Source organism: Procambarus clarkii, chromosome 42 (assembly GCF_040958095.1).
Source record: "Procambarus clarkii isolate CNS0578487 chromosome 42, FALCON_Pclarkii_2.0, whole genome shotgun sequence".
Lineage (NCBI taxonomy): Eukaryota > Metazoa > Arthropoda > Malacostraca > Decapoda > Cambaridae > Procambarus > Procambarus clarkii.
This window is the reverse complement of record NC_091191.1, coordinates 14517785-14531839: the sequence shown is the minus strand read 5'-3', so window position 1 is coordinate 14531839 and position 14055 is coordinate 14517785. Positions and strand designations below refer to the sequence as shown.

Below are 14055 nucleotides of genomic sequence, written 5' to 3'. Positions count from 1 at the left end.
ACGGGGCAGTGTGTATGTTGTAAACTCAAATGGTTGGAAATGGAAAGATATCTTTCCTTGCACTGTTGTTTTGCTTCAGTCGACTTCATTTTCCTAATTCATGTTTCTGACCTCAAGTGAAGTAGTTTATTGATGTGTTATTGTGCAGTCTGAAATGAAATTGATTCTCTTTCTCTCTTCTACAGTGGGAAAAAATGCTTAAAGTGAAGTATCAATGAGACATTCTCATTGATACTAAACGTTAATGTGAGTTATTTGTGCATTTGAAGAGTAGCGTCAAAGGTAGAATTCCTTGACTACAAGACAAGGTGCAAGGGGGGGGGGCAGTGTGCGAAACCCTGGTTAGGCTTCAGTATAAGCCTCAGGAGCCCTAGAAAATTCACTTGAATCCCAGGTTGCATGGTTAGAATTCGAGGTTGTACTGGTCTAAGGCTTAGGTTTGTTCAGGTTTGAACCCAGAGCATGGGTTTCGAATCCTGCTCATGGCTCCTAATGATTTTCACGGAGAGAGAGAGAGGGAGAGGGAGAGGGAGAGGGAGAGAGAGGGAGAGGGAGAGAGAGAGAGAGAGAGAGAGAGAGAGAGACTGACTTATTAATTAAGTGTGAAGAGCAAGGAGGAGGAGATATATTCTCTGTGGAAGACTGGAGTTAATATCGTTTGTTTATTTTATCTTCTTGAACCAAAATGTTGTTCGTGAATTATTAACTAATTCATTCTGTAATTAGTAACATTCTAGACACAAGTGTTTGGGGCGAGAATGAGACTCAGGCAGCAGTTACAGGAAGACAATATTCACAAACAGAACAACAAATATACTCAAATACAGTAAAAAATTATGTCCCGGTAACTGTCTAACTTGAGAACAACGAGAGTCCCAGGTGAAGCAAGGAGGATATAGTGGGAGACGCAAGGGTGAAGCAAGGAGGATATAGTGGGAGACGCAGGGGTGAAGCAAGGAGGATATAGTGGGAGACGCAGAGGTGAAGCAAGGAGGATATAGTGGGAGACGCAGGGGTGAAGCAAGGAGGATATAGTGAGAGACGCAGGGGTGAAGCAAGGAGGATATAGTGGGAGACGCAGAGGTGAAGCAAGGAGGATATAGTGGGAGACGCAGAGGTGAAGCAAGGAGGATATAGCGGGAGACGCAGGGGTGAAGCAAGGAGGATATAGTGGGAGACGCAGGGGTGAAGCAAGGAGGATATAGTGGGAGACGCAGGGGTGAAGCAAGGAGGATATAGTGGGAGACGCAAGGGTGAAGCAAGGAGGATATAGTGGGAGACGCAGGGGTGAAGCAAGGAGGATATAGTGGGAGACGCAAGGGTGAAGCAAGGAGGATATAGTGGGAGACGCAGGGGTGAAGCAAGGAGGATATAGTGGGAGACGCAGGGGTGAAGCAAGGAGGATATAGTGGGAGACGCAGGGGTGAAGCAAAGAGGATATAGTGGGAGACGCAGGGGTGAAGCAAGGAGGATATAGTGGGAAACGCAGAGGTGAAGCAAGGAGGATATAGTGGGAGACGCAGAGGTGAAGCAAGGAGGATATAGTGGGAGACGCAGAGGTGAAGCAAGGAGGATATAGCGGGAGACGCAGAGGGTGAAGCAAGGAGGATATAGTGGGAGACGCAGGGGTGAAGCAAGGAGGATATAGTGGGAGACGCAAGGGTGAAGCAAGGAGGATATAGCGGGAGATGCAGGGGTGAAGCAAGAAGGATATAGCGGGAGACGCAGGGGTGAAGCAAGGAGGATATAGTGGGAGACGCAGGGGTGAAGCAAGGAGGATATAGTGGGGGACGCAAGGGTGAAGCAAGGAGGATATAGCGGGAGATGCAGGGGTGAAGCAAGAAGGATATAGCGGGAGACGCAGGGGTGAAGCAAGGAGGATATAGTGGGGGACGCAGGGGTGAAGCAAGGAGGATATAGTGGGAGACGCAAGGGTGAAGCAAGGAGGATATAGCGGGAGATGCAGATGTGAAGCAAGGAGGATAAAGCGGGAGACGCAGGGGTGAAGCAAGGCGAATGTAGTTTGAGACGCAGGGATGAAGCAAGACGGACACAGTAGGAGACGCAGGGGTGAAGCAAGACGGAAATAGTTTCAGACGCAGGGGTGAAGCAAGACGGACATAGTGGGAGACGCAGGGGTGAAGCAAGACGGAAATAGTTTGAGACGCATGGGTGAAGCAAGACGGAAATAGTTTGAGACGCAGGGGTGAAGCAAGGAGGATATTGTGGGAGACGCAGGGGTGAAGCAAGGCGAATGTAGTTTGAGACGCAGGGGTGAAGCAAGACGGACAGAGTAGGAGACGCAGGGGTGAAGCAAGACGGGCTCAGTAGGATACGCAGGGGTGAAGCAAGACGGGCTCAGTAGGAGACGCAGCAAGACGGATATAGTGGAAGACGCAGGGGTGAAGCAAGACGGATATAGTGGAAGACGCAGGGGTGAAGCAAGACGGTTATAGTGGGAGACTCAGGGGTGAAGCAAGACGGACACAGTAGGAGACGCAGAGGTGAAGCAAGACGGGTACAAGTGGGGATCAGGTTGGGAGGGAAGGAGAGATTTGACAGTGTAAAGAGGAGAGGAAATAGTAACGGTTGAGGATGATTCTGGTGATGAAGAGAGAGGTGTGGAGGGGGTGGTGATGGAGCGTGAAATGGGTTGAGGATGAAGGAAGAGGGAAGGAAGAAGGAAGGAAGGATGAAAGGAGAGGAACAGAAGGACAAGAACTGGAAGAAGGAGGGTGGAAAATAGGGAAAATTAGAGAGTTGGTGAAAGGGAGTTGGCACAAATTGCACCTAAATAAATATGTCATTTTTTATTAAAGTTCGCAGTGTTGACTAACTTCCTGCATTGTTTGAGGGCGCTCCAGACCCTCTCCCTTCATGAGTTTTATTTTCTGGTCCCTAGGATGGCTCTATGTTCCTAGCAGGACTGTGTGTTCCTAGCAGGACTGTGTGTTCCTAGCAGGGCTGTGTGTTCCTAGCAGGGCTGTGTGTTCCTAGCAGGACTGTGTGTTCCTAGCAGGACTGTGTGTTCCTAGCAGGGCTGTGTGTTCCTAGCAGGGCTGTGTGTTCCTAGCAGGGCTGTGTGTTCCTAGCAGGGCTGTGTGTTCCTAGCAGGACTGTGTGTTCCTAGCAGGACTGTGTGTTCCTAGCAGGGCTGTGTGTTCCTAGCAGGACTGTGTGTTCCTAGCAGGGCTGTGTGTTCCTAGCAGGACTGTGTGTTCCTAGCAGGGCTGTGTGTTCCTAGCAGGGCTGTGTGTTCCTAGCAGGACTGTGTGTTCCTAGCAGGGCTGTGTGTTCCTAGCAGGACTGTGTGTTCCTAGCAGGACTGTGTGTTCCTAGCAGGGCTGTGTGTTCCTAGCAGGGCTGTGTGTTCCTAGCAGGGCTGTGTGTTCCTAGCAGGACTGTGTGTTCCTAGCAGGGCTGTGTGTTCCTAGCAGGGCTGTGTGTTCCTAGCAGGACTGTGTGTTCCTAGCAGGGCTGTGTGTTCCTAGCAGGGCTGTGTGTTCCTAACAGGACTGTGTGTTCCTAGCAGGACTGTGTGTTCCTAGCAGGGCTGTGTGTTCCTAGCAGGGCTGTGTGTTCCTAGCAGGACTGTGTGTTCCTAGCAGGGCTGTGTGTTCCTAGCAGGGCTGTGTGTTCCTAACAGGACTGTGTGTTCCTAGCAGCGTTGTGTGTTCCTAGCAGGACTGTGTGTTCCTAGCAGGACTGTGTGTTCCTAGCAGGACTGTGTGTTCCTAGCAGGGCTGTGTGTTCCCAGCAGGGCTGTGTTCCCAGCAGGGCTGTGATCCCAGCAGGGCTGTGTTCCCAGCAGGACTGTGTGTTCCTAGCAGGGCTGTGTGTTCCTAGCAGGGCTGTGTGTTCCTAGCAGGACTGTGTGTTCCTAGCAGCGTTGTGTGTTCCTAGCAGGGCTGTGTGTTCCTAGCAGTACTGTGTGTTCCTAGCAGGGCTGTGTGTTCCTAGCAGGGCTGTGTGTTCCTAGCAGGACTGTGTGTTCCTAGCAGGGCTGTGTGTTCCTAGCAGGGCTGTGTGTTCCTAGCAGGGCTGTGTGTTCCTAGCAGGGCTGTGTGTTCCTAGCAGGGCTGTGTGTTCCTAGCAGGACTGTGTGTTCCTAGCAGCGTTGTGTGTTCCTAGCAGCGTTGTGTGTTCCTAGCAGTACTGTGTGTTCCTAGCAAGACTGTGTGTTCCTAGCAGGGCTGTGTGTTCCTAGCAGGACTGTGCGTTCCTAGCAGCGTTGTGTGTTCCTAGCAGCGTTGTGTGTTCCTAGCAGGACTGTGTGTTCCTAGCAGGGCTGTGTGTTCCTAGCAGGGCTGTGTGTTCCTAGCAGGACTGTGTGTTCCTAGCAGGGCTGTGTGTTCCCAGCAGGGCTGTGTGTTCCTGGCAGGGCTGTGTGTTCCTAGCAGGGCTGTGTGTTCCTAGCAGGGCTGTGTGTTCCTAGCAAGACTGTGTGTTCCTAGCAGGGCTGTGTGTTCCTAGCAGGGCTGTGTGTTCCTAGCAGGGCTGTGTGTTCCTAGTAGGGCTGTGTGTTCCTAGTAGGGCTGTGTGTTCCTAGCAGGGCTGTGTGTTCCCAGCAGGGCTGTGTGTTCATAGCAGGGCTGTGTGTTCCCAGCAGGGCTGTGTTCCCAGCAGAGCTGTGTTCCTAGCAGGGCTGTGTGTTCCTAGCAGGACTGTGTGTTCCTAGCAGGGCTGTGTGTTCCTAGCAGGGCTGTGTGTTCCTAGCAGAACTGTGTGTTCCTAGCAGGGCTGTGTGTTCCTAGCAGGGCTGTGTGTTCCTAGTAGGGTTGTGTGTTCCTAGCAGGGCTGTGTGTTCCTAGCAGGGCTGTGTGTTCCTAGCAGGGCTGTGTGTTCCTAGCAGGGCTGTGTGTTCCTAGTAGGGCTGTGTGTTCCTAGCAGGGCTGTGTGTTCCTAGCAGGGCTGTGTGTTCCTAGTAGGGCTGTGTGATAATATGTTGTGATAGATGTATATATGTAACATGATGATGTGATATGTAACAAAAGGGAGATCTGGTCGAGGACCGGGCCGCGGGGATTCTAAGCCTCGAAATCATCTCAAGATAACTTCAAGATAACCCAACAGGTATGTTACTCAGCCGGCTAAGCCTTTCTCAGTATTTATTAATGGTCTCGACAAGCACTTGAGAATAAGTGCGTCCTCGGAACTCTATAGACGCAACAGAAACCAGGAGCGCATGGACTGAGTCACTGTAGCAGTGCACAGCCTCAGACTTGGTAGATGATACAGGCTTCCTGCTGAGAGGGAGGTGTTGGCATCACATTATACCGTGACGCACCAGCACCTTGCGTTGTGTGGTGGGCACAACACCTCCAGGTGTTCACGCATCACCTTAAGATTCACACTTCTTTTCCCGGTGCTTCTCCACCCACCAACATTTCCCACAACACTCTAGGTCCTCCAGTCGGTGTCCAGGTGGAGGTCGAACCAGTGCAGTAACAACTCCAGCCGAGTTAGTTAGCCGGAAGATGGACAGGAGAGATGCCACTCAACCAGAAGACAGACAGTTAAGGAACCAACTGACCGGACAGGAGAAAAGCCAGTTGAGACGACAGCTGGAAATAGCGACAGAAGACTTAAGAGGTTAATTTTTTGTTTAATGTTGTGGGTTTGGTCGACTTCAAACATTTCAAAAACGTCGTTTCTCTCACAATTAGAAATCAGGTATTGTTTTCCAGGTTGACATAGTTGCGAAAACCTGCTGGCCAAAACTAGGTTCTAGTCTGTAAACAGGCCACAAAAACACCAAGATATAAATGAATTCTCAAGTCTTGTAAATCGTCGATCAGAGCGTGAAATATCATTCAAAATATTTTAGTTGTTTTTGGGCCAGAAATATCCCCAATTTTCTTTTAGCATTTATATTAATTCATCAAATTTGTCCGAGTCTCACTTTCCTTCGTGTTTAGTCTAATGCTTTTTCGTATCTAAGAATTTTCCCAGTTAATTTGTTTTCGTTTATTTGTCTGAATTGTTTACGGCTAAAATTATATATAATGGGAAACTTTTGGTATACTTTGACGGAAGATGAAGCCTCCCTCTCCTGCTGGTTTACACCCCTCTCCAGCTGGTGTACATCCCTCTCTTGCTGGTTTACACCCCTCTCTTGCTGGTTTACATCATTCTCCTGCTGGTTTACACCTCTCTCTTGCTGGTTTACATCCATATCTTGCTGGTTTACATCCCTCTCTTGCTGGTTTACATCCCTCTCCTGCTGGTCTACGCCCCTCTCCTGCTGGTATACATCTCTCTCCTGTTGGTTTACACCCTCTCCTGTTGGTTTACACCCTCTCTTGCTGGTTTATATCCATCTCTTGCTGGTTTACATCCCTCTCCTGCTAGTTTACACCCCTCTCCTGCTGGTTTACATCCCTCTTATGCTGATTTACACACCTCTCCTGCTGGTTTCCATCCCTCTCCTGCTGGTTTACATCCCTCTCCTGCTGGTTTACATCCCTCTCCTGTTGGTTTACACCCTCTCTTACTGGTTTACATCCATCTCTTGCTGGTTTACACCCATCTCCTGCTGGTTTATACCATTCTCCTGCTGGTTTACACCCCTCTCCTGCTGGTTTCCATCCCTCTCCTGCTGGTTTACACCCTTCTTCTGCTGGTTTACTCCCCTCTCCTGCGGGTTTACATTTCTTTCTTGTTGGTTTACATCCCTCTCTTGCTGGTATACTCCCCTCTCCTGCTGGTTTATATCCATCTCCTGCTGGTTTACTCCCCTCTCCTGCTGGTTTACATCCCTCGGTTGCTGGTTTACAGCCCTCTCTTGCTGGTTTACAGCCCTCTCTTGCTGGTTTACCCCACTCATCTGCTGGTTTACATCCCTATTATACTGGTTTACATCCATATCATACTGGTTTACAGCCCTCTCTAGCTGATTTACATGCCTCTCCTGCTGGTTTACATCTCTCTCCTTCTGGTTTACACCCATCTCCTGCTGGTTTACATCCAGCTATTGCTGGTTTACATCCCTCTCATACTGGTTTACGTTCCTCTCTATCTGGTTTACATCCATCTCCTGCTAGTTTACATCCCGTTATTGCTGGTTTACATCCCTCTCTTGCTGGTTTACATCCCTCTTCTCCTGGTTTACATCCCCCACACTGTTTTTCTTTCTCCCCAACCCCAAAACACCAACAAACTCGACAAGTGTGTGTGTGTGTGAGTATTCACCTAGTTGTGCTTGCGGGGATGAGCTTTGCTCTTTCGGCCCACCTCTCAACTGTCAATCAACTGTTTACTAACTACTACTTTTTTCCACACCACACACACCAGGAAGCAGCCCGTGACAGCTGACTAGCTCCCAGGTACCTATTTACTGCTAGGTAACAGGGGCATTCAAGGTGAAAGAAACTTTGCCCATTTGTTTCTGCCTCGTGCGGGAATCGAACCCACCCCACAGAATTACGACTCCTGCGCGCTTTTCACCAGTCGACGAGGCCCCTGTGTGTGTGTGTGTGTGTGTGTGTGAATGTGTGTACTCACCTAGTTGTACTCACCCTTGGAACAAAGAGCCAGAGCTCAACCCCCGCAAGCACAATTAGGTGAGTGAGTACCTATTTGTGCTGGCGGGGTTTGAGCTCTGGCTTTTTTGGTCCCGTCTCTCAACTGTTAATCAACTGTTGTACAGGTTCCTGAGCCTACTATGCTCTACACTTGATCATATCTATACTTGAAACTGTGTATGGAGTCAGCCTCCACCACATCACTTCCTAATGCATTCCATTTGTCAACCGCTCTGACACTAAAAAAGTTATTTCTGATATCTCTGTGGCTCATTTGGGCACATTTTCCACCTGGGTCCCCTAGTGCGTGCGCCCCTTCGGTTAAATAGCCTGTCCTTATCTACCCTATCAATTCCTTTGAGAATTTTGAATGTGGTGGTGATATCCCCCTTAACTCTTCTGTCTTCCAGCGACGTGAGGTTTCATTCCCGTAGTCTCTCCTCGTAGCTCATACCTCTCAGCTCGGGTACTAGTCTGGTGGCAAACCTTTGAACCTTTTCCAGTTTAGTCTTATCCTTGACTAGATATGGACTCCATGCTGGGGGCTGCATACTAAATGATTGGCCTGACATATGTGGTATCCAAAGTTCTGAATGATTCCGTACACAAGTTTCTAAAGGCCGTTCTTATGTTGTCCAACCTGGCATATGCCGCTAATGTTATCCTTGATACGGGCTGCAGGGGACAGGTCTAGCGTGATATCAACCCCTAAGTCTTTTTCTCTCTCTGACTCATTAAGAATTTCATTTCTCAAATGATGTCTAGTATTTGGCCTCCTGCTCCCTACACCTATCTTCATTTCATTACATTACATTTGCTTGGGTTAAACTCTAACAACCATTTGTTCGACCATTCCTTCAGTTTGAATAGGTCTTCTTGAAGCCTCAAGCAGTCCTCCTATGCCCTAATTCTTCTCATAGTTTTGGCATCGTCAGCAAACATCGAGAGAAAAGAGTATTCCTTCCGAGAGTACATCAAAAACAGGATTGGACCGAGTACAGAGCCCTGTGGGACTCCAATGGTGGCTTCACGCTAATCGGAGGTCTCACCCCTCATTGTAACTCTCTGCTTCCTATTGCTTAGGTACTCCCTTATCCTTATCTTATGGGGTACTGTTTCAAAGGTTTTCCTACAATCCAAGAAAATGCAGTCCAACCAGCCTTCTCTTTCTTGCATAATCTTTGTCACCTGGTCGTTGAATTCTATTAAGCCAGTAAGGCCAAATTTACCCTCCCTGAACCCATGTTGGCGATTTGTCACGAAGTCCCTTTTCTCCTGATGTGTTACTAGTTTTTTTCTCACGATCTTCTCTATCACCTTGCATGGTATACAAGTTAAGGACACTGGCCTGTATTTTAGTGCCTCCTGTCTGTCAACTTTTTTTTGTATATTGGGACTACGTTAGCCGTCTTCTATATTTCTGATAGGTCTCCTGTCTCCAGTGACCTACTATACACTTTGGAGAGTGGCAAGCAAAGTGTTTCTGCACACCTTTTCAATACCCATGGTGAGATTCCGTCCGGCCCAATAGTCTTTCTCACACCAAATCCAACAGGTGTCTCTTGTCCTCATCTCTCGTAATTTCGAACCCTTCCAAGGCCGCCTGGTTAACTGCCCCCTCTCCTGGCGCAGTGACCTCACCTCGTTCTATTGTGAAGATCTACTGGAACCTCTTGTTGAGTTCTTCACACATCTCTTTGTCATTCTCTGTGCACCTGTCCTCACCCGTTCAAAGTTTCATTACCTGTTCTTTCACTGTTGGTTTCCTCCTGATGTGACTGTGGAGTAGCTTTGGTTCGGTCTTGGCTTTATTTGCTATACCATTTTCATACCTTTTCTCTGCTTCTCTTCTCACACTAACAAACTCGTTCCTGGTTCTCTGGAATCTCTCTCTGCTTTCTGGTGTTCTGTTACTTCGGAAGTTACTCCACGCCCTTTTGTTCAGTTCCTTTGCTTTCATACACGCCCTATTAAACATTGGATTCTTCTTTTGCTTCTCGTTTTTTTTTCTTTTGGGGCGGGATAAACCTGTTTACTGCCTCCTAACTCTTTTGGGTGACATAGTCCATGTCACCCGAATACGGACTTTTCTTGTACGGACTTAGTTTTGAGTTCTGTGTCCCATTGTATATCCCTTAGGAATTTTCTGATCTCATAATTTCTCTTTCGGTATGCCAGCCCTTTGTTTCCATTTTTTTTTAGGGGAAAGGGGGGGGAGGGGGGAGGGGGGGAGGGAGGGGGAAGATAAATCCTAGTTCTACCAGGTACTCAAAGATCAATACACTGTGATCACTCATTCCCAAGGGTGCTTCCAACTTAACTACTTTTTATATCCCACTCATTGAGGGTAAATATCAGATCAAGCATGGCTGGTTCATCTTTCCCTCTCATTCTTGTCAGTCCCTTGATGTGTTGGCTTAGAAAGTTTCTTGTTGTCACGTCCATCAGCTTAGCTCTCCATGTAACTGGTACTCCATATGGGTCTCTGTTCTCCCAGGCTATCTTTCCATGGTAGAAGTCTTCTATGATTAGTAGTCCAGATCTGTTCATGCTAGGGACAGAAGCTGCTCTCTCTATTATATTAATTGTGGCCATTTGTTTCTGTCACATTCCTGTCTGGGTCTTGTCATTTTGTGGTGGGTTATATATGATTACTACTATTATAAGTGTATGTGTGTGTGTGTGCGTGCGAGCGTGGGCATAGGCGATTGGACCCCTGTACTTCACTCCTCAATTTCTGAACTTAAAGGCTTCGAGACTTCCCTCAGGTGTATTAACACACACAGGTCCACCACGGCAGGACTGCCACACGCGGGACACGCACATCACCGCCGTGTCTTTGCCGACCTCAGGTGTGGCTCCTCCGGGCTACCGCAATTCTCAAATTCAAATTTATACTCTATGAGCAGTGAAAGTCCTGGCGAGTCCGGGGTTTGGTAATCCTCGGGTGGGGCCCAGTGGCCCCTGTTGAAGTGCAGCCATCCGGGTCCCTCGGACTGTGGGAGAGGAGCTGTGGGTGGTAATGTGACCAGTATGGTGCATGAAGCCTCCTGGTGAACCACAGTGGAGCTGTGGGTGGTAATGTGGCCTCTATGGTGCATGAAGCCTCCTGGTGAACCACAGTGAAGCTGTGGGTGGTAATGTGGCCAGTATGGTGCATGAAGCCTCCTGGTGAACCATAGTGGAGCTGTGGGTGGTAATGTGACCAGTATGGTGCATGAAGCCTCCTGGTGAACCACAGTGGAGCTGTGGGTGGTAATGTGGCCTCTATGGTGCATGAAGCCTCCTGGTGAACCACAGTGGAGCTGTGGGTGGTAATGTGACCAGTATGGTGCATGAAGCCTCCTGGTGAACCACAGTGGAGCTGTGGGTGGTAATGTGGCCAGTATGGTGCATGAAGCCTCCTGGTGAACCACAGTGGAGCTGTGGGTGGTAATGTGACCAGTATGGTGCATGAAGCCTCCTGGTGAACCATAGTGGAGCTGTGGGTGGTAATGTGACCAGTATGGTGCATGAAGCCTCCTGGTGAACCACAGTGAAGCTGTGGGTGGTAATGTGGCCAGTATGGTGCATGAAGCCTCCTGGTGAACCACAGTGAAGCTGATCAAATTTCAAGGATGACTGTGAACCGGGACAAAGTGCTGACAATGTCTAGGATGTGTTGTGTACAGTGAGGGCTGGTGCAGGGAACACAGACATGCAGGTAAACCCCAAGACCTTCACATGACAACCTCAAGCTGCAAGACGCTTCTTGCAGCTTGACAATAGGTGCGACCAGTTGCACAGGATCCACCTTGTGATCTTATCGCCGCTTCATGTGGTGGAAAAGTTAACAATTTTACCCACTCGCTTAGCAAGCAAGCAGACCCGGGCTCGAGTACTGGACAGGGTGAGACGATTGGGCTCCGTTCCTTCAACGATTGGTCGACCGTCTTCTCTATAAAACATGGCGCGCCTTCCCTAGTAGCTACATTCATTATAGGATTGACTTCTTCTGAATTAAGCAAGTATATGACTCCATAATTTTGCAGAACTTTTAACTCGTACTCGTGGCAATAATTAAGAGCCATTGCTGGAAGTGCAGCCAATAAGAGTGTTTTATATTCGATTTATTGTAAGATGGCAGCTGGCGTTAAGTGTGGATATAAGTGATGGTAGCTGGCGTTAAGTGTGGATATAAGTGATGGTAGCTGGCGTTAAGTGTGGATATAAGTGATGGTAGCTGGCGTTAAGTGTGGATATAAGTGATGGCAGCTGGCGTTAAGTGTGGATATAAGTGATGGTAGCTGGCGTTAAGTGTGGATATAAGTGATGGTAGCTGGCGTTAAGTGTGGATATAAGTGATGGCAGCTGGCGTTAAGTGTGGATATAAGTGATGGTAGCTGGCGTTAAGTGTGGATATAAGTGATGGCAGCTGGCGTTAAGTGCGGATATAAGTGATGGTAGCTGGCGTTAAGTGTGGATATAAGTGATGGTAGCTGGCGTTAAGTGCGGATATAAGTGATGGTAGCTGGCGTTAAGTGTGGATATAAGTGATGGTAGCTGGCGTTAAGTGTGGATATAAGTGATGGTAGCTGGCGTTAAGTGTGGATATAAGTGATGGTAGCTGGCGTTAAGTGCGGATATAAGTGATGGTAGCTGACGTTAAGTGTGGATATAAGTGATGGTAGCTGGCGTTAAGTGCGGATATAAGTGATGGCAGCTGGCGTTGAGTGCGGATATAAGTGATGGTAGCTGGCGTTGAGTGCGGATATAAGTGATGGTAGCTGGCGTTAAGTGCGGATATAAGTGATGGTAGCTGGCGTTAAGTGCGGATATAAGTGATGGTAGCTGGCGTTAAGTGCGGATATAAGTGATGGTAGCTGGCGTTAAGTGCGGATATAAGTGATGGTAGCTGGCGTTAAGTGCGGATATAAGTGATGCCAGCTGGCGTTGAGTGCGGATATAAGTGGTGGTAGCTGGCGTTGAGTGCGGATATAAGTGGTGGTAGCTGGTGTTAAGTGCGGATATAAGTAATGGTAGCTGGCGTTAAGTGTGGATATAAGTGGTGGTAGCGGGCGTTAAGTGCGGATATAAGTGATGGTAGCTGGCGTTAAGTGTGGATATAAGTGGTGGTAGCGGGCGTTAAGTGCGGATATAAGTGATGGTAGCTGGCGTTAAGTGCGGATATAAGTGATGGTAGCTGGCGTTAAGTGCGGATATAAGTGATGGTAGCTGGCGTTAAGTGTGGATATAAGTGATGGTAGCTGTAGTTAGTGCGGACATTCCACGTGCTACGTCATGTGATCACTCGTATATTACTGTGTAGTGGTCATCATTAACTAGTTATGGTGATCGTTGCGGGACAAGATATCCAAGGGTTATGTCCGGTGAGGGACCGGATCACACCAGACAGTGACGGTCACTGCATAACCGCGCTGTGTTGTCTACAATTCACTGTGTTTACAATATCTTGAATAGGTGATTATTTTTTTGGGGTTTTGTTGGTCAATACCAGAGTTGGGAGAATATTGACGCAGACGGAGTGTTCAGCATTGTTATGGTCATGTTAATGATATTTATACCCACCACAGATGTAATTCCACCACGGGCAGAAATGGAGTCATGCAACATATATATATATATATATATATATATATATATATATATATATATATATATATATATATATATATATATATATATATATATATATATATATATATATATATATATATATATATATATATATATACATATATATATATATATATATATATATATATATATATATATATATATATATATATATATATATATATATATATATTGGGGATGCAGTTTTTTATGCAATTGGTATATATATATTTGAAAATCAAATACACATTGTTATGATGTTTCCTCATGAGGCCATATACAGACCTTCTCTTCACGAGGGTATAGTCCAGGTGAACCAGTCAGACAATCACCTTGTCGTCACACGGGCAAGAACTCACTGAGAGGTGAACCCCCACAACATCACTTTCCATTCACTCTCGATTCAAAAAGGAATTCCGGTCGTATATCCTGTGTTGCAACATCCTCATCGCCTCCTGTGTTGCAACATCCTCATCGCCTCCTGTGTTGCAACATCCTCATCGCCTTCTGTGTTGCAACATCCTCATCGCCTTCTGTGTTGCAACATCTTCATCGCCTTCTGTGTTGCAACATCCTCATCACCTTCTGTGTTGCAACATCTTCATCGCCTTCTGTGTTGCAACATCTTCATCGCCTTCTGTGTTGCAACATCCTCATCGCCTTCTGTGTTGCAACATCTTCATCGCCTTCTGTGTTGCAACATCTTCATCGCCTTCTGTGTTGCAACATCCTCATCGCCTTCTGTGTTGCAACATCTTCATCGCCTTCTGTGTTGCAACATCCTCATCGCCTTCTGTGTTGCAACATCCTCATCGCCTTCTGTGTTGCAACATCTTCATCGCCTTCTGTGTTGCAACATCCTAATCACCTTCTGTGTTGCAACATCTTCATCGCCTTCTGTGTTGCAACATCTTCA

The 14055-nt window shown here is 47.6% G+C and overlaps 1 protein-coding gene across 1 annotated transcript; it reads right to left on the bottom strand.

The window, feature by feature from the left end:
• Nucleotides 1-6490: 6490 nt before the first annotated feature.
• Nucleotides 6491-6949, bottom strand: LOC138373407 (golgin subfamily A member 6-like protein 22). Its single transcript, XM_069339601.1, has one exon. It carries the CDS (start codon nucleotides 6947-6949, stop codon nucleotides 6491-6493), a length of 459 nt encoding a protein of 152 aa, XP_069195702.1.
• Between the last annotated feature and the right edge of the window lie 7106 nt (nucleotides 6950-14055).